Genomic DNA, 21,379 nt, shown 5'->3' on the forward strand with positions numbered 1-21,379 from the left:
TCCAGTCAGGGAACAACCACGAAGAAAAGAAACAGTGACATACATTACATTTTATTTGATCCAAAATAGCAACGAAGCTGAAAAAAAAATATTCACAGAATAAAGCTGCAAGTTCTCATAGAATCATAGAATGATTTAGGTTGGAAAAAGCCTGTAAAATTATTGAGCCCAACCATTAACCCAGAACTGCCAAATCCAACACTAAACCATGTCCGTAAGTGCCACATCTACACGCCTTTCAGATACCTCCAGGGTTGCTTACACAATCACTGTCCTGGGCAGCCTGTTCCAGTGTTTGATGATGCTCTCCATGAAGGAATTTTTCCTAACATCCAACCTAAATCTTCCTGGTGCAACTTTGAGAACATTTCCTCTCATCCAGTCACTTGTTACCTGGGAGAACAGACTGACCCCCACCTTGTTCTAACCCTCTCTCAGGTAGTTGTAGAGAGCAGTAATGTCTCCCATCAGGCTCCCTTCCTACAGGCTAAACAACCCCAGTTTTCTCAGCCGCTCCTCATGAGACTTATCCTTCAGACCTTTCAACAGATTGGTTGCCCTTCTCTGGATCTGCTCCAGCATCTCAGTGTCTTTCCTGTAGTGAGAGGCCCAAAACTGAACACAAGATTCAAGGTTTGGCCTCACCACTGCTGATCACTGCCTAGTTCTGCTGACCACACTATTGTTGATGCAAGCCAGGAGTACAAGAAGGAGCCTGTTAACTGCAGCAAAATATATGAGATTCTCCCATGCAGAAAAGCCTACTACACCCCTAGAGAGTGTTTCCATCAGATGATAGGTCAGGCTGAAAATCTGAATCCATCACTAACGACAACTCTCTATAAAAGTGAATACTTGAGTACTGAGCTGTGAGAAGTCTGAAATATAGTTTTCAGCCAGTCCGCTTGGGTGTTGTGGGAAGCCCAGCTGCTGCATTGCAGAGCACAGTACAGGTTTCATCTGCCCAACTTCACATCAGCCTAAACTTGAGGCTGCCATAGCAAGATTTGTACTGGTATCCACGTCAGCTCATTTAAGGCTGACTGGGATGCACTGATCACAGGATTCACAGCAACTATTCCTGTGACAGCAGTGCAGAAAGAACCCTGTTTCTTAAGTAGGTCTTTTTTTCTTCCTGAGCCACAGCTGAGACCATGTTCTAACAAAATGACCCCGTAACACACCTAGCTTAGAGATGTGCATCATGGTCCCCATAATAAACTAAGTAGGTCTAATCAAGCGGGTGCTCAATTATTTGCAGTTTGGGTGCTACTATGGGGCTGACAGGACATCCACTCACATCCATAAACATTTATGTGCCGACAATTGCAGAACAAAGACAGAAAAGCTACAGGTAGACAGCTTCCCATTCACAAAAGCCTAAAGCATTGTTGCATAAACTTTGACTATTATCTCTAATGAAAAAGTAAAAATTAAGTAGCTATGGACAAACACCACAAAATCAAACACTTTTCTACACTACTCAGACTAGGGAAGGATGTTTTTTATCTCAAGTGGCTGACAAAAAAGTGAAAGCACAGAGAGGAAAAGGTGGGGGGAAAAAAAGAACTGTAATTCCAGGAGTCATGAAAGTCATGAAACACTGTACCAGCACAACTCATAGGAGAAGTAGTAAAATATAATAATGGTTTTTGTGTAATTTCTATTGGTGTAAATCAGTAGGACTCCGCTGACATTAATGAAACCAACTCGACTTATGGCAGAGAATCTGGTTCTTTATTTGCTATGATGACAACTAATGTCTAAATTCAACTGCAGATTTTATAGAATTATAATTAAAGTTCTACAATAACATAGAACAAATGTAGTCTGTGCAGAAGAGCTTTATTGTATTCATCTTGTAGTCTTATATTGACAGTGGCACTGATATACATAATTAAAATATTAATAACACCTCTGTGACAGGCAGCAACACAGCATGAAATGAATACTTCAGAGCTAACTACTAGCAGTCACATATTAGGATAACTAAACAATATCATTTTATAAGACAAATTTTGATCCAGTTAGCAAGAATTGCAATATTTAACTCATGCCACTCCCGAACTCTCAAAATGTTTTAATAATGTAGACTATACACATATATATATGCACATAACACATGGCTAAGTGTTTGGGGCATTTGACAAAGTAAAATATTAACATTCATGTTGCAGGCCTCATGCTCTTATCCATTTAACAGGCATAAATACAAGAATTTAAAAGCAATGAATTTACAATAAAACCACCAGAATCATAGCAAGGATTACTAGAGGTCATAACCAGACCATGAGTCAATTCCACTGTGCTACAAAAAAAATCACAGAATCAACTAGGTTGGAAAAGACCTCTAGGATAATTGAGTCCAGCCTAACACCACCTTGTCAACTAGATCTGAGTGCCACATCCAGTCTTTTCTTAAACACCTCCACCACTTCCCCGGGCAGCCCATTCCAATGCCCAGTCACCCTTTCTGTGAAGAACTTCTTCCTGATGTCCAAATTACAGATGTCATTTGTTACCTCCCCTGTCCTCCATTCTTCCCTATCCCCACTCCTTGTCAGACCACTTCTTCTCCACATAATCATCCTCCTCTCCTATTTACTAATGACTGTCCTGTACTCAGATAAACCAAGTGATGCCATTCACACTAGTTCCTCCTCAAATTGTATTGTCCGTATTTTTACCTAGCTTCCTTCTCAGCTCTCCATTCTGACACCCAGCAGTCATTATCGGCATAATTCTTTTTAGTCATGCAATTTCTGGACACATTGCATAGATGCTCCTTTGGAGATTTCAGTTTCTGCATTCTACTCAGCATGGCAATTTCCAAAATTTTCAAAAGGCTCTTAACATGAGAGAACTTCACAGTAACAACAGAAATTAAATCCCTGGCTGAAAGGTGATGTGTGGGTCACCTTTTAGACACCTGTCTCAAACATTGGGAACCAAACTTTGTAATGCACTTTAGCAAAACAACTTCTTTTTCTGCAGGAATGGGAAGACATTTTTCAAAATACCAATTAAGGCTCAGAAAAGAGAGGGGAACAAAACTTTTCATCTCAGTCAAGAAAGGCATGGCAAAGTTACAAATAGCTAAAAAGGGTCTGCTGGTCAGAGGTATTCAGCAGCCCTTGTAAAAGGAATGAGATCATGAAAAGCTGATAGTTTCACTCTAGTTTTTCCAAGATTTTGTAGATGCATAAAGCCGTATTTTTAAAAAAAAATCTACAATATCCAGTTTAGATAACAATCCTCATTTACTGCAAAGAAAGCACATAAACTAAAAATTCTTGAAGTACTGTTGGAAAGGATTAAAATGCAATAAGTGTAATGCAAAATTAGAATGCAAACATCACTGAAAAATGGAGAGCAAAACCCTTCTAACTCGTGGTTGATTGACAGAATTTGGAATTGACACTTCTTGGGACTACACAGTAAATACAGCAATTTCTGTTTTCATAATGGATCATTTTTCTTTTCTTTTTTTTTTTTGATGGACACAGACATTAAGGTTCAGCTAATCAACCATGAAAAACTACAAAGCGTGTCAAGAGAAACAGCTGGCTGTAACACACAGCAGAGAGAGAAGTGCAACAAGTTGCAGGGAGTACAGTGAGGGCTGGCTGGGTTTCATGGGAAAATTAGGGGGAGCCATGTGGAAGTTCATCACATTGGAGAGCAGCTGTGCCAATCCTTGGGAAACGGAACTCGCAAGGCAAACAGTGCCAAGGAGACTGCACTGGTCATACTATGTAAGGCTAATGGCATCTAGGTGAAGGTGTCACAAACACCAAATTCAGGTGCAGATGTTACAGAAGTGGAACCGATGGGCAAAAGTAATTTGAGGTATGGCACTGGAGTGACCAGGGACAAGGGTCTGCTGTGGGGAAGACCACAGCTGTGGATAAGCTACTGGTGAGACCCATTCCTGCATAAATACAGGGAGGTTGTGTGTGCATGTGTATCCATGACCCAATTGCAAGCACCTAACATGCAAGACCAAATTGCTGATGCATAAGAACAGGATCAGGCTGTTTGTACTGGCCTTGTTTATGGGCGTGCTGTTTGTGTTGATATGGTGCCTGCAAAAGCACTGGTTGCCTGTACACATGATGCATTATTTCAGTTTAATTGAAACCATAACATATAAAATACATGCCTGACAATTCATAAAGAGCATTAGCATTAGGATATACATTAGGATAAGGAGGGAAAGAAGACATTGGTTTAGTCAGAAAGGAGGTCTGATGAAGCATGTAGAATATACGCCAGAACATGCTGACCATACATAGCCAGTTATCTTGCTCCAATGCCATCACTTGTTTGACACTACAGTTATATTTCCTTGAAATATGCTCTGACTACAGCTCTGCCTTGGGTTGTTGGGGTAGGTACTGCTGGGTCTGTGCTGCAACACTGCAAGTTGTTGATATGTCTGCTCAAGAAAACTCTTATCTGTAACTACCAGGAAAAGTGTGCTTGTGATATCAAACACTGAAAATAAAAGTCAATCTTCAAAACAAACAAAAAACCCCCTACCAAACCCCAAAACTAACAAACTGTATGAAGGTAACTTGTAGCGTTAGGTTAAAGAAGTTTATTATTTCACAGGATGCCTGAGCTATGGAGGCTTTGGCAACTTGTGCCATACACATGCCAAATGAATTCAAATTGTTGGGGTTTAAGTCTCTGAAGAGTTGTCAAACTAGCATGTTTCCAAAGTACTATCATTTATGTTATTGGTAGCAAAAGTCTACTCATTCAAAAATATTACACATATTTACCACAGTTATGCAGAAGTTCACACGAGCAAGTGGATTCCCCAAATGGTGTTTAAAAAAAATTATATGAGATACTAGCAATTACTTTTTTTATATAGGCAGGCAGAGACAGCCAACATAGCCTGATGAAATTATAACTAATCCTGGTTGTCATCAGACAACTCAAAACTGCCAGCAAGAAATACTCCTTTAACTTGTCTTTATATTTGCAGACTAATTCCATGTTTTATACTTTAATAAGATTGATGATAATGTCCATTTTCCAGAAAAAGAAAAGCATTTTGCTGATATGGTGTATAAACACTTCAGGAAAAACTATTTCCTCTTCTATCTTTCAATGAAAGCAGTTTTTAAAATAGACTTATTCATCATTCTGTGACAGCATTTAGAAAAGAGCATTTATCCAGTTATCCAAAAGCCTGGTCAAATGATATCATCTCCTTGAATATCATCCCATTTGAGTATTTTTATTACCCATATGCTTACTAAAAACACTGATCTTTATTCCACTTTTTATGTGACAATCTAAATTGCCTTGAGTAATCTGTCTAACAGAGATAATTAAATTTATTTCATTAATACTTGCAAAAGGTTCCAAGGGCATATAGTGGATTAAGTCTGTTTTTCAAACATGTTGCTTAGATTTCATGTTCTACATGCTAAAGAAAGAAGTGAAGTGTCATTTGACTCACAGGAAAACAGGAATGGAAATGATCTCCAATTCCTCGCTTTTTTAAACTGTATCATATAAACTGTGTCTTATATCCTCCTTTAAATATCTACCAATAAACAGTGTAAACATATTTTGGATTATTCAATCCAATGCTATGACTGAAAACTTGGAAAGTAACTCCGTTGCTCTAATCTTTAAGGGTCTTCTCCCTTGCAATCTAAATGTAGAATGCCTTTAGTGTTTTTGCTACAAATTATTTTTTGTTTTAAACATTTCTCATTTCTTTCTGGTGTTCATTCCCTCTTGATCTTAATTTTGCTGTATTAGGCAAATCTATGTGTTCCAGTGTCCCCTGAATTTTCCCTCTCCAACCATCCTAATAGCACTTTCTGCATTTGCTACAGTTTGAATCATGAAACATGCCTACCTGTAATTATTAATACTTCTCTATCTCTACAATGGCATTTGCCAGTGGCATACCAAAATGTCAAGACTTAGATGTCTCTCAGTAAATCAGCCAATAAATCAAGATTTCTCTCCTCAGTCATTTGAACACTTATTTTTAGATCATTGGGAAGATTTTGTTATAAATCCTCAACCATGTCTGTGAATTTTACTGTGTTTGTCTGTGTTCTTTATACGGAGGTCCCCCATTCCTCTTTTATATGAAAAAAAAGCTACTACAAGTGTTTTAACATTTTCCTGTAAGAACTAACTTGGCCTGCACTTCTACAAACCTCACTACAGCCCTCTAGTCTTTGCTTTTCAAGAAGCTTCCTACGTTCATCACTCCTTTCAACCTTTCCTTACACACTGGTTGCTTTTTTTGCAATGTCTTTATGGATGTGGTTATTCAGCTAATTATGCCTCTCTTATATCAGGTGCATGCGCATCACTGAAAGATATGAGACTTTATAAACTAAAATATAAATCCAGATGATTAAAAATTTCTTCTCTAAATATGTAACACACTTCTTACAATTCTTTTCATCAGCAAGAATCACTGTGCAAGTGCAGGAGATATATCTATGTGTGTATATACACACATATATGTGTGTGTGCATCTCTCTCGCATATTCACACACTACTCTATACCTTCATGCTGAATCTTGAAACTGGTACTTTCATAAGGGATGAAACACTTCTCCCTTTCTCTGCCTCTCCCTACAAGTTTCTTCCCTGAGAATCCCCCTTAGTCTCATACATATCCACATTCAGCTCTCCAGTAAAAACAACGATTTTAGGATTTATTGAAGGCAGTAGTCTTCTATAATGTACCCATTAGACCACTTGCAAAGTGCTGTCTTGCAAAGCTATCCCAAAATAATTTTAAAGTAGCAAAGTCAGGTGCCAGTAGCAGCTTGGGTGTAATGGCAGGAAGATCAGTCAGAGTTGTAAAACCTGCCTGAGAAGAGTAATAAATTTTCAGATAGTCCATGCTAAGCTTTAAGATAGCCTAAGAGTGGCAGACAGTCCAAAGAACTTAAATGCTCCTTAGGGAATATGACACTGGTTGATCACTGCAAACACACATAAGTTTTCTCTTCCATGTAGCAGGAGCATTTAGCATTTGTGCTGTATTCTATGCAAATCTAGCCAAAAACTCAACAGAAAATCACTTTCTGCCATTAATATTTACATTAACACATCATTATGACTTTCACATATGGTACAACACTTAGCCTGGCAACATGTGGATCACTTAGCTTTTTATTTGTCACTAAACAGCAGTTAAGAAAAAATTCACATTCAGTTCTTAATCTTTGACACAGATTTGGGGAGGAGAGACTGACAGCAAATCCCTCCTTAAAAAATTCATTTAATCTTGCCATGTTTCAGCTTTGCAACCTAAATTGAGAATTAAGTCAATGTATTTCTAGCATCTGCTAATTAAAATATAACCCCTAGTATATGAGAATCCCAATTTTATGTGGTAGACGTTCTATGCGCCTGTACTATAAACAAAAACAAACAAACAAATAGACAGACAAATAAAAAAAAAAAAAGTGGCCAAACCTAAAATTTTTTGAGCAAATTTGTCTGGAGGTTCAGCTGGTCAATTCTTTAAATTTAAGAACAAAGACAAAAAACCAGTAACAGTAAGGTAAGTGTTGCGTGGCCAATTGTTTCAGACTGCCAGATCCTAAGCATGGGCAGCCATGACATCCTTTCTTTCTAAGGATGTTCGGGAAATGTCAGCTGACTCAGTACAGCTTGCTGGAAGAGTAGCTTACGGAAAAAAAGCAAGCCGTCCAACCAAACCCCCTCCGAGCAGCTCTACAAAGCCTTGTCCTGTCACTCTCCCTAATGGTGCCCACGCTTTCAGTGCAGGGCTCAATTGCCTATGCAAGTCACAGAGGCAAGGCTGAGAAAGCAGCTGTGCAGCTATCACACATTATGTTCAGGTGATAAGCTTCCTCCTCCAGGATCCATGTTCCTGAAGGCTCACACCATGAAAGCAGCTGTTTCTATGATCTGCCCATTAGCTTTGACTTGCTTTAATTAATTCTAGTTGGGGAAACTAGCAGGACTGTTCTCAAATAGAATTTGAGGATACCGATGTTTGGATTCCTCTGACTGAGCATCATTCAGTGCCTTTTGGAAACTTCTGGCTAGTCACAATGTGACACTGTGGAACCAGGTCCTTTTCAAGACCTAGCCACAATTTTGGTCCATGTCTGAAGACATGGAAACCCCTATTTTTTCATATGTATGTTTTAACTAAAAAGATGCTCAACTGGAAAGTTGTGACTTGTCAGTATGCAACACCAATGCTATGTTCTTACAGTTTCCTTCTCAAAAGTAGGCCATTAACTCATACTTCCCTAGGACACTGCTAAAATGGTGAAACTGCACTTCCATAGATGTTGGCAACAGGAATCTTGCAACAAAACCTCTAAATGTCATTACTATGAGCTGCCAGAATCAGCCCCTTGTGCCCAAAACAAAATGTCTTTTATCAGGATGGCTTTTTGCCAAGTCTTTTCTTGTCCAGCTCAAGGCACTGACTGGATTAACAAAACCAATAAAAACAGCAACAAGAAGAAAATGCTGCACAAAAGGGATTATAAGCAGGAACAGAAACATGAAGTACCTCTTTAGAGTACAAGTACAACTGTTGTTCCCACCTGACCAAGCCCAGGAACAGCACTATCTAATATAGCACTCCTCAGAAACTCTCTTTATCATTTAAGTAATTTCTTAAGAAACGTCCTCCATATATCCCTGATTTTCCAGTTTTACCTTAAGTTTCATCAATATTTCACTATTTTTTTCTTCTTACATTTGCTGGATGCTTATGGCAGGAGCTTTTACACGAGCTTCTGGTTTTTTAGAATGGCAAAAGACTGACACCATTAACAGACTCTCTACACTCATTTCTACAAAATGTGCCCAATATTCATCTCCTCCTTTATGAACTCACCAGATACAATTATTTTTAGATATATCTGCTGTATTTATCATGCATCTTTAACAAAGGCTTTTTATTCCAAGGTTTAAAAAAAAAGATTAACCTGCATCTCAACGCACAAGGAAAGACATTTTAACATAAAGCTGACAAAACCTAATGTCAGACAACTAATAGAATTGAAGCAATGTTTCTTCATAAGAGCAGAGCTAAAAAAAACTGTTTAAACACAGAAACCTAAGCTTATGCTTGAAATGAATAGGGAACCAAAGACATCGAAGACTGTATAAACTGCCATAATCAAAACCAGACAACAAAATTCAACCTGGCAGGTTTGGTAAATTCTGATTCCCACTGAAAAGGTGTAGTTGTGGGTCCATCTACCACCCAGTCTCATAAAATATTTTCCAAGTGTCTTATCTACAAGGGTGAAAAGTCTATCCTACCACAAAGAACAAGAACAGCATGATTCCAAGACTAATCTCACACTAGTAAGGACTGGTGGGAAGCATATACCTTGACCTCAACATATTGGGAGCTCGAAACAGACAGAACATTCAGATTAATCTGATCGCAGAAGCACTACAGAGTCTACATCTGTCTAATACAGGATGAGCTGCAGATTGTTTGCACATTGAGGCCGGCTCACTTCCACTTCTCACAGGATGACAGAAAAGTGACTGGAGCGCCTCTCCTAGAGCCCAGACAGGCTGGGAGAGATGGGGTTGTTCAGCCTGGAGAAGAAAGGCTGCAGGGAGACCTTAGAGCAGCCTTCCGGTACCCAAAGGGAGCCTACAAGAGAGCTGGAAAAAAACTTCTGGCAAGGGTGTTCAGTGATGGGACAAGAGGCAATGGTTTTAAACTGAAAGAGGCTAGGTTTAGATTAGATATTCACTGTGGGGGTGGTGAGGCACTGGAACAAGTTGCTCAGAGAAGCTGTGGATGCCCCATCCCTGGAAGTGTCCAAGGCCAGGCTGGATGGGGCTTTGAGCAACCTGGTCTAGTGAAAGGTGTCCTTGTCCTGGCAGGGGGGTTGGAAGTAGATGATCTCCCTTCCAGTCCAAACCATTCTATGATCCTATGAACCAAACCAAAAGCCAATCTGAGAAAAAAAAAACAAAACCAAACAAAAACAAACCAACCACACTACTAAAAGCTGGAAACCATACATGCCAGCATATCTGCATCTCCAGTAGTTTTCATAAGTACATAGGAAAGAGCAAGGAGTAGAGCCAGAGAGAAGTAGAAACATTAGGACTGACTAATGCATCCTCCTATGGCTTCACTGAACATCAATTATCCTCTGCAGTATAACTTTATATGTATATTTCACATTAGAAATGTAACTTGATTGCAGACTGCAAATAACCTTCTTTCCTAAGTGAACCTGAGATCACTTACCAATTAAAAGAAAAACAGTTATTATGCTGTTAAATTTTTTAAAATATGACAAAATTTTTCCATGCTATTTGTATCCTAAATAATATGTCTCTCCAGGTTTTAATTATGAAATGCTAAATAAATCCCATGAGGAAATGCTTATTTGTATCTATCTGCTAAATTCCTATTTGTAATTCCAGCTAATTACTTCCCCTGTCAGAAAAATACTGTCTGAAGTCCCAAGATGCCACAGAAGTACCTCAATCTCTTTCATTTCACGTCTCCCAGTGTTCGATACAGAAAATGTAAATTCATTTGTCTACTGCTGGAAGAGTCAGAAACTTGAAATAATCTCTGCACTGTCAGCAGGTCTTTACCTCATGTGCTTAATCCCTGTTGCCATGGTGATATTTAATTGTGCAGCCACACAGTTTGATTGGTTTATTTTAAATTGAAGTTTTTCTGTGGAATGGTTCAGGATTCCAAGCGAACATGAGATAAACGGCTTTCAAAGTATTGCAGTGAGTCATAATGTTGTCAGTGGTTAGATTAATTTGAGTTCTGTTAAACTGTTTCTTTACCTTAATCTTATGCATTTATGTCAACATACATAATACGAGGATTTTTAGCATTATATTTGGAAGCTGAGCATTTTGTGTATAATTAAGCAGTATGTTATTGTAAGAAGGGCAATTAAAAACTAAATGAGAATTAAAATTCAGTAAGCTTTTGTTGGTAGTATTGTCTTTCTAAAACAAATTTTCTTCCTGTCCTACAATATCAATCCAGATCAGAACCTTTTACAGTAGGCTTATACTTGATTTTCTTTATAGAAAAATGTAAATATATTAATATGAGAGAAATTAAGCCAAAAGGATAAATTAGGTTTCTTCAGTGTTGGCTTCCATATACCTCAGTATGCAGTTCCTTAGTATAGGAATGTCTATTGGAAAAATATCATCAATATGGTATTTCCTGGTACAGCATAACACATTAGTTAACTCATTTTAAATTCTGTACATATACTACAATCAACTGGTGAACTCAACAGTGCTATTTAAACAGCAGCAATATACTGTGCTAATTCTCATACTTTTTCTTTTTTCTCTATAACCTAGCTCTAGCACATTTTTTTTCTCAATGTCATAACAGAAGCTCTAGGGAAAATTTTCACCTAGCCTTTGCTATGAAAGGTCTCAATTCTATCACCAAGTATCAGATAGCTTTCCCTTATTTAATTTTTCAAGCTATTATGGCCACTAAGGCCCCAGTGTGTAGGCTGCAGGAAACACCTTTTAGGTGTTTCAGGTGCTGTATTCCTCTCTCTATTTTTAAGGACTATCAAGGAGCCTGGTTTTATTTCATATGTAGAGCCTCTGTGTTTGCATCACTGGGGTTACCAGCATGTGATCCAAGATAAGACCTAGCTTCTTACAAACCTCTACCACTCTTCCAGCCACCTGCATGGCTTTGTAGAACCAGAACTTCACACTTTTAATCCAAATTCTTTAGGAAACACACTGTTTTACAAGAGAGGTGCTTGGAAAAGCAGACTCTGACTGGGGTTGTCATTCCCACACAAGCTGTTTATAAGAATTAATTTGTTTTACACTCCTGGGAACGGTAGCTTGGTGTACCAAAGCAATGCTTCCACAGAAGCATTTACATGCTGCAATGCACAGATCAGATGCTGTTACTCCATACCAAACAGTTACCTAGAAGTATATGTTCTCCAACAATAATGAGGATTTAATCTTTGCACCTCTCTATGATAATGTACACTACGATTCTGGGTTAGGATACTTTGATTTTTTTTTCTATACACGTGTTGCTCCAGTTTTATTCTGCTTCCTAATCCACCTTCAAGCACACAAGAGTAACAGTGTTCTGGATGCAATACTTTGAATTTCATGGCATCCCCATTCAGTTTGTGTTTGAAAAAAACACAGAGGACTAGCTCAGGAACACTGACTTTGCTGTAGCAGAGGCCCACAGTATGATTCCCTGTACTACGCTTAGGTACAATTACATCCAGGCAACCCAAAGCAAATGATTGAGCAAAAGCTTCTTCTCTTCTGAGTAGTCTCACCCATGTTCATACCTTCTTGTATAACTCCCCTCACCTTTCCAGTGAGAAATCCTCTCGGTCCAGCAAGGGAGGGCTCTGTGTGCCTGCAGAGGGGACTCAAAAAGGGCAAGCCAGAAGATCGAGAAGGAACCAGGTTGCTGTGACTAGCTCCTGAGTTACTGCACACTAACCAGCTTAGGTACAACTGCCTTACAATGCAATGAACTATCCCTTTTTCCATGCTCTAGTTAAAATAAAATAACCCCACAAACCATCACTTCCTTGCTAGCATTCCCTCCATTATAGCAATTATTTATCCCAGTCAGTATTAACATCACTCTGTCTGTGATATTTATGACTGCGATATTTATGGCTAGAGGAACAACTCTTTGTGAAGGACAGACAATTGTTAAATCATTGTTTCTTTTCAGGAGGTTGAGTTGATTTAGCAATACTTTCTTTTTCACCATATGCCCGAGTAGTCTCTAGGAGAACCACTGACATAAACAGGTTGCTATATAATTTTCCTTTTTCCCCTTTCTAATTATTCAGGTTTGCTTTAAACAGTCACTTGCATTTGTGCACCCCTGCTGCTGCTCATGTCTTCTAGCCCCACTCCCCCTTCCACCATACGATCCTGTCCTTGAGTAGGTCAAACCCTTAGTAACAGAAAGCAAATTTGTATGCAGTCTGAAAGGAGCAGAGTAGCACTCTTTCTCTAATAGCACACTATTCATAACAACACTCCATATTAGAGACAAGGAAATTTAAAATAAAACATAGAAGAGACAGAAAAAATCAAGAATTGCCATACCAATCAGACCTGTTGTCCTCCTGGTCCAGTATCCTTTCTCTGACAGCATTCAATACCCGCTTCAGAGGAAGGTGCAAGAAACCTTGTAATTATAGAATAACCTGATTAATACAGGAAGTTTCGTCCTAGCCCTAGGCAGTCAGCAGCTGACTCACCCGCTTGTCTGAAACATAAGATTTTATATCTGCTCTAATTTTTTTTAAATCCTATGTAATTTAATAGTGAATGTCTCATTACAAATGTACTTTGCAAATACACATTTGAATCTTATAAAACATTTTAGGTTTTACTGTAACCTGTAGCTGAGAGTTCTATTTGCTAATTATATAGGTTGTACTATTTTTATCACTGTTAAACTGCCTGCCATTCAATCTCATTGGATGTCCCTTTTAGGGACTCGGGAATAAGTGGGCCAGAGAGTGTGATTCCACTGCCTTTTCTCTTGGCATCTCACCTGGGAACAGAGATGCCCAAAGAGGCACGCAGCAGTCAGCCTTTGGATTGAAGCATTAAACCAGTGCACAGATGCTTCCATTCACATCCCTCACGTGAGGCAGATGGCACCCTGCACAAGTCACAAGTGCTCTTGTGCACGGAACAGCAGCAGCCATGTTCCTCATATTTTTGTGAATGCCACATAAATCTCCCAGTGAATCTAGTCGACATTGTTTCTGTACTTAGTGATGAAGGAATGGAATGCACTCAATAAAGTGCAATAAATCATACCTACAGGGTAGAAGGTGGCTCCTGTGACTTCAAACTTTCATTATGGCCTTAAGTACTGTGGCAGTCTTAAGGTATAAATAACAGCAGCCTTTTCAAAACCCAGGAAGATGAACAACACAGTAACAACAATCAAGGCTTTCACTATATTTTATTTATATCCTTTGATGGTTTTCAGAACCTTCCAACAGAGCAAGCCCCAGAGAAATATTCTAAGACAGGACTAAACTACCAACAGGCATGTACAACCTACAAAACATGTAGACAAGCAGGTTGGGGCAGGGCTGGACATAACAAGAGAAAATAATAATTTAAAAAAATGATGAATGGTCTGGTCATCTTCTGTGCTTATTTATTTTGAATTAAACTAATTAGCAGGCTGTGAGCCTCAGTTTTGCATCTGGTATAATTAGTGGTTCTTAATAAGCAGGATGCTTGATTGATACATCAATAATATCATCAATGACTGTGTTTTGTAATTCTACAATTCTGGCCAGCTATGAGAACTGGGTGTACAAGGAGGAGAATGCAGACCAGATAGGATGCATGCAACAGGCACAGCAGCACACTTGCAGAAAACATGAATGAGTTTCCTCGTCTAAGCACAGCAAGCACAGAAAGAATAGGAGAAAGACTACTAAAGAAAATTTAGGTAAGTATTTGAGTATAGAAAAATATCATGATGTTGTATTGCAAAGAAATATTGTACTGTGTATGCTTTGAGAATTTAAGATGTGAACTACACTAGTTAGCAAAGAACACAAACATGTCACCTGTTTTCTGTACGGGGCAAAAGCTGATATTTAAGAGGTTCATGTTTCAGGAATAGCATAGCTAATAAGCCAAACAAGGACAACTTAAATGTAATTATTGAACAAGTCAAATATCACGAAGCTGATATTATATATGGAATAACATAATTTAGAGGAAAAAAGAATTGTTTACCAGAAAGACCTGAAAAAAGTCTAGAAGAATTTTTGTTACTAAAAAAAAAACACCAGTGAAAAACAACAGCAGGCACTCAAGATATCAAAATGAGATGTGACACAGAAACATGGAATCATTTAGGTTGGAAAAGACCTCCAAGATCAACAAGTCCAACCTTTGACCAATCACCACCTTGTCAACTAGACCATAGCCCTAAGGGCCACATACAGTCATTTTTTGAATACCTCCAGGGATGGTGACTCCACCTGGACAGCCTGTTCCAATGCTTAACAACTCTTTCCCTGAAGAAATTCTTCCTGATGTCCAGCCTGAACTTCCCCTGGTGCAGCTGGAGGCTTGGTCCTCTCATCCTGTCACTAGCTGCCTGGGAGAAGCCCCACCTTGCTACAACCTCCTTTCAGGGAGTTGAGGAATAAAGTCTCCCCTGAGTCTCCTCTTCTCCAGGCTAAACAAATCGAGCTCCCTCAGCCTCTTCTCATATAACTTAGTCTCTAGACCCTTCACCAGCTCCACTACCCTTCTCTGGACACGCTCCAGCACCTGAATGCCTTTCTTGTAGTGAGGGGCCCAGAACTGAACACAAGGTTTGAGATGCAGCCTCACCAGTGCTGAGTACAGGGTACAATCACTTCCCTGGTCTTGCTGGCCACACTGTTTCTGATATAAGCCAGGATTTGCCTTCTTGGCCACCTGGGCACTGCTGGTTCATGTTCAGCAAGCTGTCAACCAGCATCTCCAGGTCCTTTTCCACTGGTCAGCATTCCAGCCACTGTCCCTAAGCCTGTAGTGCTGCATAGGGGTTGTTGTGACCCAAGTGCAGGATGCAGAAACTTGGACTTGTTGAACTGTTAAGGAAACTTCTCTGTCCAGCCATCCAGGAGTCCCTCTGGCAGTCACAATCACACCACCTAAGCTGGGACTAAGGCCCATTTACAGCTACACACACCACATTCACCCAGTCAGACCATGTTTCCTTACCAGCTAGACCCCAGGTTTCCTATGGCAGAGTCTCAGACATCTGGATCCTTAAAATAATTTAATCATGATGCAAAAACAACATAGCAGCTCAAGCCTGTGCCTCCCAGGAGGGACCCTGAACAAAAGAAACCCTGGGCTTTTATACCCTTACAGTCTAACAAGCTATCTGCACTGAATGTATTTCTTAACAGAACATCCTACTGTTGGCCTCAGCCCATCGATCAATCCAGCCTGTCCAGATCCCTCTGCAGAGCCCTCCTATCCTCCAGCAGATCAACACTCCCGCCCAACTTGGTGTCATCCGCAAACTTACTGATGGTTCACTCGATCTCCTCATGCCATATCAATCTTCAACAAAGATACTAAACAAGACTGGCCCCAATACTAAGTCTTGAGGAACCCCACTAGTGACTGGACACCAGCTGGATGTGACACCACTCACCACTATTCTCTGGGCCTGGCTATCCAGTTGGGTTTTTAACCCAGCCAAGAGTGCACCTGTCCAAGCCATGGGGACTGCCATCTCTTTCATGAGAATGCTACGGTATCAAAGGCTTTGCTAAAGTCCAGGTAGACTGCATGCACAGAATTTCCCTCATCCACTAAGTGGGTCACCTGGTCATTTGAACCGTTGTAGAACCATGTCATACTGAAACAACAAGACTCAGAAAGACTTGTAACAAGTGGTTCTCTCCCAGCTCTACTGTGCACTTTGGAGACTGACCTGTGGTTTCAAGCCAAGCAGTAATAATGCTGCAGGCTTTGATCTCTGGGTGTGCTTCCTTTAATTTCTTGCCTAGAATCCCAGCTGTTTGCTCAGTTTGGTCCAAACTGAAGCACAGAAGCAAGATAATATGCACAAAGTACAGATGGTCAGGGTCCTTGGAGTGAAATAGAGAGCAAACCAAAGTGGTAACACAGATAGCCCCCGTCATCCTCCCGCAGGCAGTAGCAAGAGTAAGTAAACATAACCAGTGAAAAGAGTAAAGTAAAATAAACACAGTCAATAGCATCTCTTGCAAACAAGGATATGGCAATAAGCTGACCTAACAGATCCCTCTGTCTTTAGAGCCTAATAACTAACTACATTTTAGTGGAATCAGTGTTGCTTTGAGTCCACATGAGAAGGGCTACACTTTCTTTCACCTAAACTGATTTTGCATTCTCTGTTCTTTATTTGAATGACAGAAACCAGATCCACAAAAATACCAAAGTACCTTATTCCCTAGGAATTAAACAACAATAGGAATCCAAAAGGTATGACTTTTCAAGACAGTAAATGTTATTTCAACTCACACCTTAAAGTGCAGTTGCAGGGAAGTTTAAGCCAGCACAACTCCGTTGCAACTCTGTTCCAAAATCAATCAGACATTTCAGCGCGGCAGCAATGCTGCTCATCGCCTGGTATTAGCCATGCTCTGAGCAGAAGGTTGGACAGGCTGACCTCCAGAGGATTCTTCCATACTAAACTATGATGCAACTTCAGACCATGCAAAGGACTAGCTCAGGGAGCTAAGTTGACATAAAATTCCTTGCTTTCTCCATAAGATTGACTGTTTGTTAGCTTTTGCCAGTTTATTTCCCTCTATCAACTTATTTCCAGGTCTGACAAGCAGCAAGACTGACACAAAGGAAAGGACAAAACTGTACAGGTCCAAGAATCAGTAAGGTCATAGCTCCTAAAATTAGGAGCCAAAATTGCCATGAGGCTAAACCTTTTGTGGACAAAATCAGTCAAAACCTTCTGCTTTGCACGCTATCTCCCTGAAGCCCTATATTCACACCAAAACCATTTTTAATAAGTGAAATGTTTTTATTCAAATTAACATTACAGAATTTCTCATAATCATATATTACACAATGTATATAATAAATGCAAATAAAAGAGGCCATTAAAGTGGTTAAATACACCATTTTCAAATTATTTCATATTAAAGGTCCAGCTTAATACAGCTCGTGCAGTACAGAAACATGCTGAAAGAATACTAGATGATTGCCACCCTCCCATACCGAAATTTATTACTTTTCTCATAAGACTATTTCAAGTGAAAGTGGCAAGCTAAAAGGGAATGGGTGAAGTTCTGAAACTTTAATTTACCATGGCCTAAACTTAAGAAAAAGTATTTTAGAGGTTTGCAAAATGACCCTGGTTGTGCCATCTGTACAGGAGAGATAATGAACTGATAGTAACATCTGAAAATATTTTGATAAGAGGCTCTTTTCACACTTTTACAAAAGCGCTGCCTGGCAATGGAAGCTGGTCCTGATTAGCTCATGTCATAAGGGCTTTCAGAGATTTCAAAGAAATCAAATTTGCTTCAGGAGAAAGAATAAACATCTCTTCCCATTCACGCCTTAAAGCATTTGCACCGACACTATATAATTGCTTTTCATTTCCCCAAAAGATTTTCCTGGATTCTCTATTCCTCCCACAATTTCAAAATTACAATATGTCTGCTTGCAGTTGAATGGAAATGTACATATGGCCCAAAGTAAATTATTTAACTAAAAAGCAGTTAATGTTGCTATGAATTATATTACTTCCTTGTAACTTCCTTGTAACAGAACCCATGCACACATTTCATTGTGGTAATACCTGGTTTATACATCTCTAATCAAAACCAAGCAAAGTATTTGAATTGCTTTTTAAGTGTGATGCAATTCGTTAATCTGCACGGCTAAAAAAAGCTTTGGAGACAATAAGAAATACTCTCTTGCTGATCTCTCTCCTGCCTTTATAGGCATAACTGTCAACAACCACCTCACTACGTCATTCCCAAAATCCGGGGGTTAAAAAATGAAGGAAAGAAAATTAGATTCTGTTTTCATGTAGTATTTGCAAAAGCAGTTGTTCTGAAAGCCAGAGAGAGCTTCTCCTCAGACAAATAGCAGTAAGGACAAGTATTATAAACCTCCACAGAGGAATCGCTGGCAAAGTCACGGGGTCTATTCAGTTTTGCTCATTCTTCTAAAACCAAGATATATATCGTGTGACTACCCAGTCACACTGTAATAGCTACCTGGGCTGACGTTCACTAGTAAAGGTGGACGGCTGGTGATTTGGTGCAGCAGTACATGGTTCCAAACGGTTTCCTGATTTCATTCTGTTTCCAAAAGCACTGCCTTTTAATGTATCCCAGGGGACTGTCATTTAATGTAAGATGCATTACTGCTCCGGAGGCACGCCTGGTGCACACACTATAGCCAATGCTGTTGCTTTAAAACATTTGATACAGAAATATGTACTATAAATCAATCACACAATGTGTAGGTATGTAGTGGTGTTCAACTTGCACCTAAAACTGCTCAGAGATTCTGATGGGTTAGAAAGGCTGGCACAAAATATCAAAGGCCTCTACAGATCAGCCTCCTCAGAGGCCTCATTCTCTTTACCCCTTAAAGCAGATTATTTTTTTCCACATAGTCTGCTATCCACATACAGAGAAAAATGGAAGAAAGACCAGAGCCCAAAAGAGAATGGAAAACAAACACCTTGTAAGAGCATGGAAAAAACAAAAAACGCCCGACAACAAAACAACCACAAGCCTAATATTACTTAAGGCATAATTTGGCACACTCTGACATGTATTTTTGTTCCTAGATGCAGTTTTCACAATTTAAGAGAGGGATATGACACTTTAAGGTACTAAAATAAATTTAAAAAAAATAAACAAAATAATCATTAGCTACTGAGAGCTAGAAAACATTCTCAAATTGCAAAATTAATGAGTACTAACGCACTGCATTTTGTAAGCCACAGCTGTTTACAGCTACACAACCAGTGCAGTGTTGTGACCAGTGAGAAAAAAGGAAGAATCAAATGTAGTGCCTGTCCTCAGAAGCGGGATATTAGTTCTTTAAATGAATCTCATTCACACAGAGGAGAACGTAGCAACAGTCTGCAGAAAACATGGACATCCAAGATGTGCAGGTCCCCTCACTACCTTGAATAAACAAAGCATCAGTCTCACATTTGCACAGTACTTTGGAGGCCCACCTACACTTATTGACAAGCCTAATTAGCTCAGGCAGAAAACCTGTGTTAATACACATATTGTGCCTGGCATTCAGCTTCATGTTGTTCAGCATTACAGCCAGAGTCTTACAGACATCCAAAGCATGACAAACACCTCCTGAAGCAAGAAAACTACATTTCAAAGTCAGCTTCTGAGCCCTCATTAACCCAGACAACTTGTTCCAATTTGGACAGGTCTGAAATTGCTCTAAATCTTGAAAGCCTGCAGGTCACCAGGCTGCTACAAATCTTATTTTGGCTCCAAAACCAAATGCCTCCTAGGAAGCTGAGGCACGCTCCCTGGGCAAAAGGTGTATGAAGAGAAAGCACAGTAACAGGGAACCTTTCTTATGCTCTACAATTCTTTTTTTTGCAGATTAAGGACCTTAAGAGAATTAAGGACTTTTAACTGTCAATTAAAAATAAGTCTGATCCTTCTACTCTGTGGTAAAAGAAAGAATTGTAATTCTCATCCATGATTTTTCCATGCACCTGCAAGTTTCTAAATAGGCTGATAAAGACAAAAATTAAATAATAATTAAAAAAAAAAAAACCTTCACAGGAACAATATGAAAATTCTAACCTTAAAAATGGGATGATTGCAAATCAGCCAATGGTTCTGCTAACTCACTACCATTACCCTTTTTTTAGTGAATATGTTCCAAAGCCACATAAGAGTACATTTGCTAGTACAGCAAATTGTATTTTATCCAAGCCATCTCAGTTATTTTAAAGAATAATTATGCACAGTTTTCAATGGGAAAAGAAAAATCAATTGTGTTTAAAATTACATCATCCACAATGACATTTTTTTTGCAAACCTTTAAATTCAGAGCTAAAGGACTATGGGAAAGCTAAGAATTTGAATACTTACTACACAGGATCAAAATATACACTTTCTCAGGACCAGTATAATGAATATAATAAACAAATCAAAAGACTTCACATGGTAGAGATGGAGAAGTGTAAGTATCAGTCATTGAATCAGAACTGATCAATCAAAATTGATCTTCTGCCTCGTTCTTTAATCATGGCTTTTTTTTTTTTTTAATGACCTTTGTTGTAATTCCTCAAAGAATTACAGGTCCTTATATTATCAGCATTCTCTTGAGTAAATGAAATAACTAAGTACTAAAGAAAGGCACAGTAAAGTACAGTCTAAGCTATCCCTGTGCCATAAATTAAAGCAGTTAAACATTAACCACGTAGGGTTGAAACAGAAATTAGGATTCCAAGGCAATACAGTCAACAGCAGGGCTGCAGTGCTGTGCTACACACTGCACAGCTCACACTGCCCACTTACCTGATGAAGTAATCTCTTCCATCTCTGTTTGCCGTCATCTCCCATCCATAAGGTGTCCCCTGGTTCAAGCTCCAGGTCCCTGAAGGATGAGGCCAGCCTGAAGACTTATTCCTGTGGCTGCAATTTTGGGAAAGGTGGGGAGGAAGAGAGAGGGGGACAAAAGGTTATTTGTCTCTTGTACTTCACATGATTCACTTGACAGCCAAATACTTTCACAGTTGTGAAATATAGAGCCAAAACCCAGGGAAGGGAAAAGAGGTTATAGTAGGTCTATTTACATTTGT

The 21,379-nt window shown here is 39.3% G+C and overlaps 1 protein-coding gene across 7 annotated transcripts in view; it reads right to left on the minus strand.

Annotated features, from left to right (window-relative positions):
* Nucleotides 1–21,379, minus strand: part of FRMPD4 (FERM and PDZ domain containing 4) — a 300,487-nt gene that overhangs the window by 92,819 nt on the left and 186,289 nt on the right. For 4 of the 7 annotated variants that reach the window (XM_051794907.1, XM_051794912.1, XM_051794911.1 and 1 more), the window contains exon 2: nucleotides 21,096–21,212. In XM_051794907.1, coding sequence (XP_051650867.1) covers nucleotides 21,096–21,212 — 117 coding nt within the window. Of the gene's footprint in view, nucleotides 1–13,128; nucleotides 13,211–21,095; nucleotides 21,213–21,379 lie in introns of all 7 variants that reach the window. The other 3 variants (XM_051794908.1, XM_051794910.1, XM_051794909.1) reach the window with 1 other exon arrangement.

The sequence above is a fragment of the Manacus candei genome, unplaced genomic scaffold (assembly GCF_025592945.1).
Source record: "Manacus candei isolate 608988 ecotype Guabito, Panama unplaced genomic scaffold, ASM2559294v1 h1tg000041l, whole genome shotgun sequence".
Taxonomy (NCBI): domain Eukaryota; kingdom Metazoa; phylum Chordata; class Aves; order Passeriformes; family Pipridae; genus Manacus; species Manacus candei.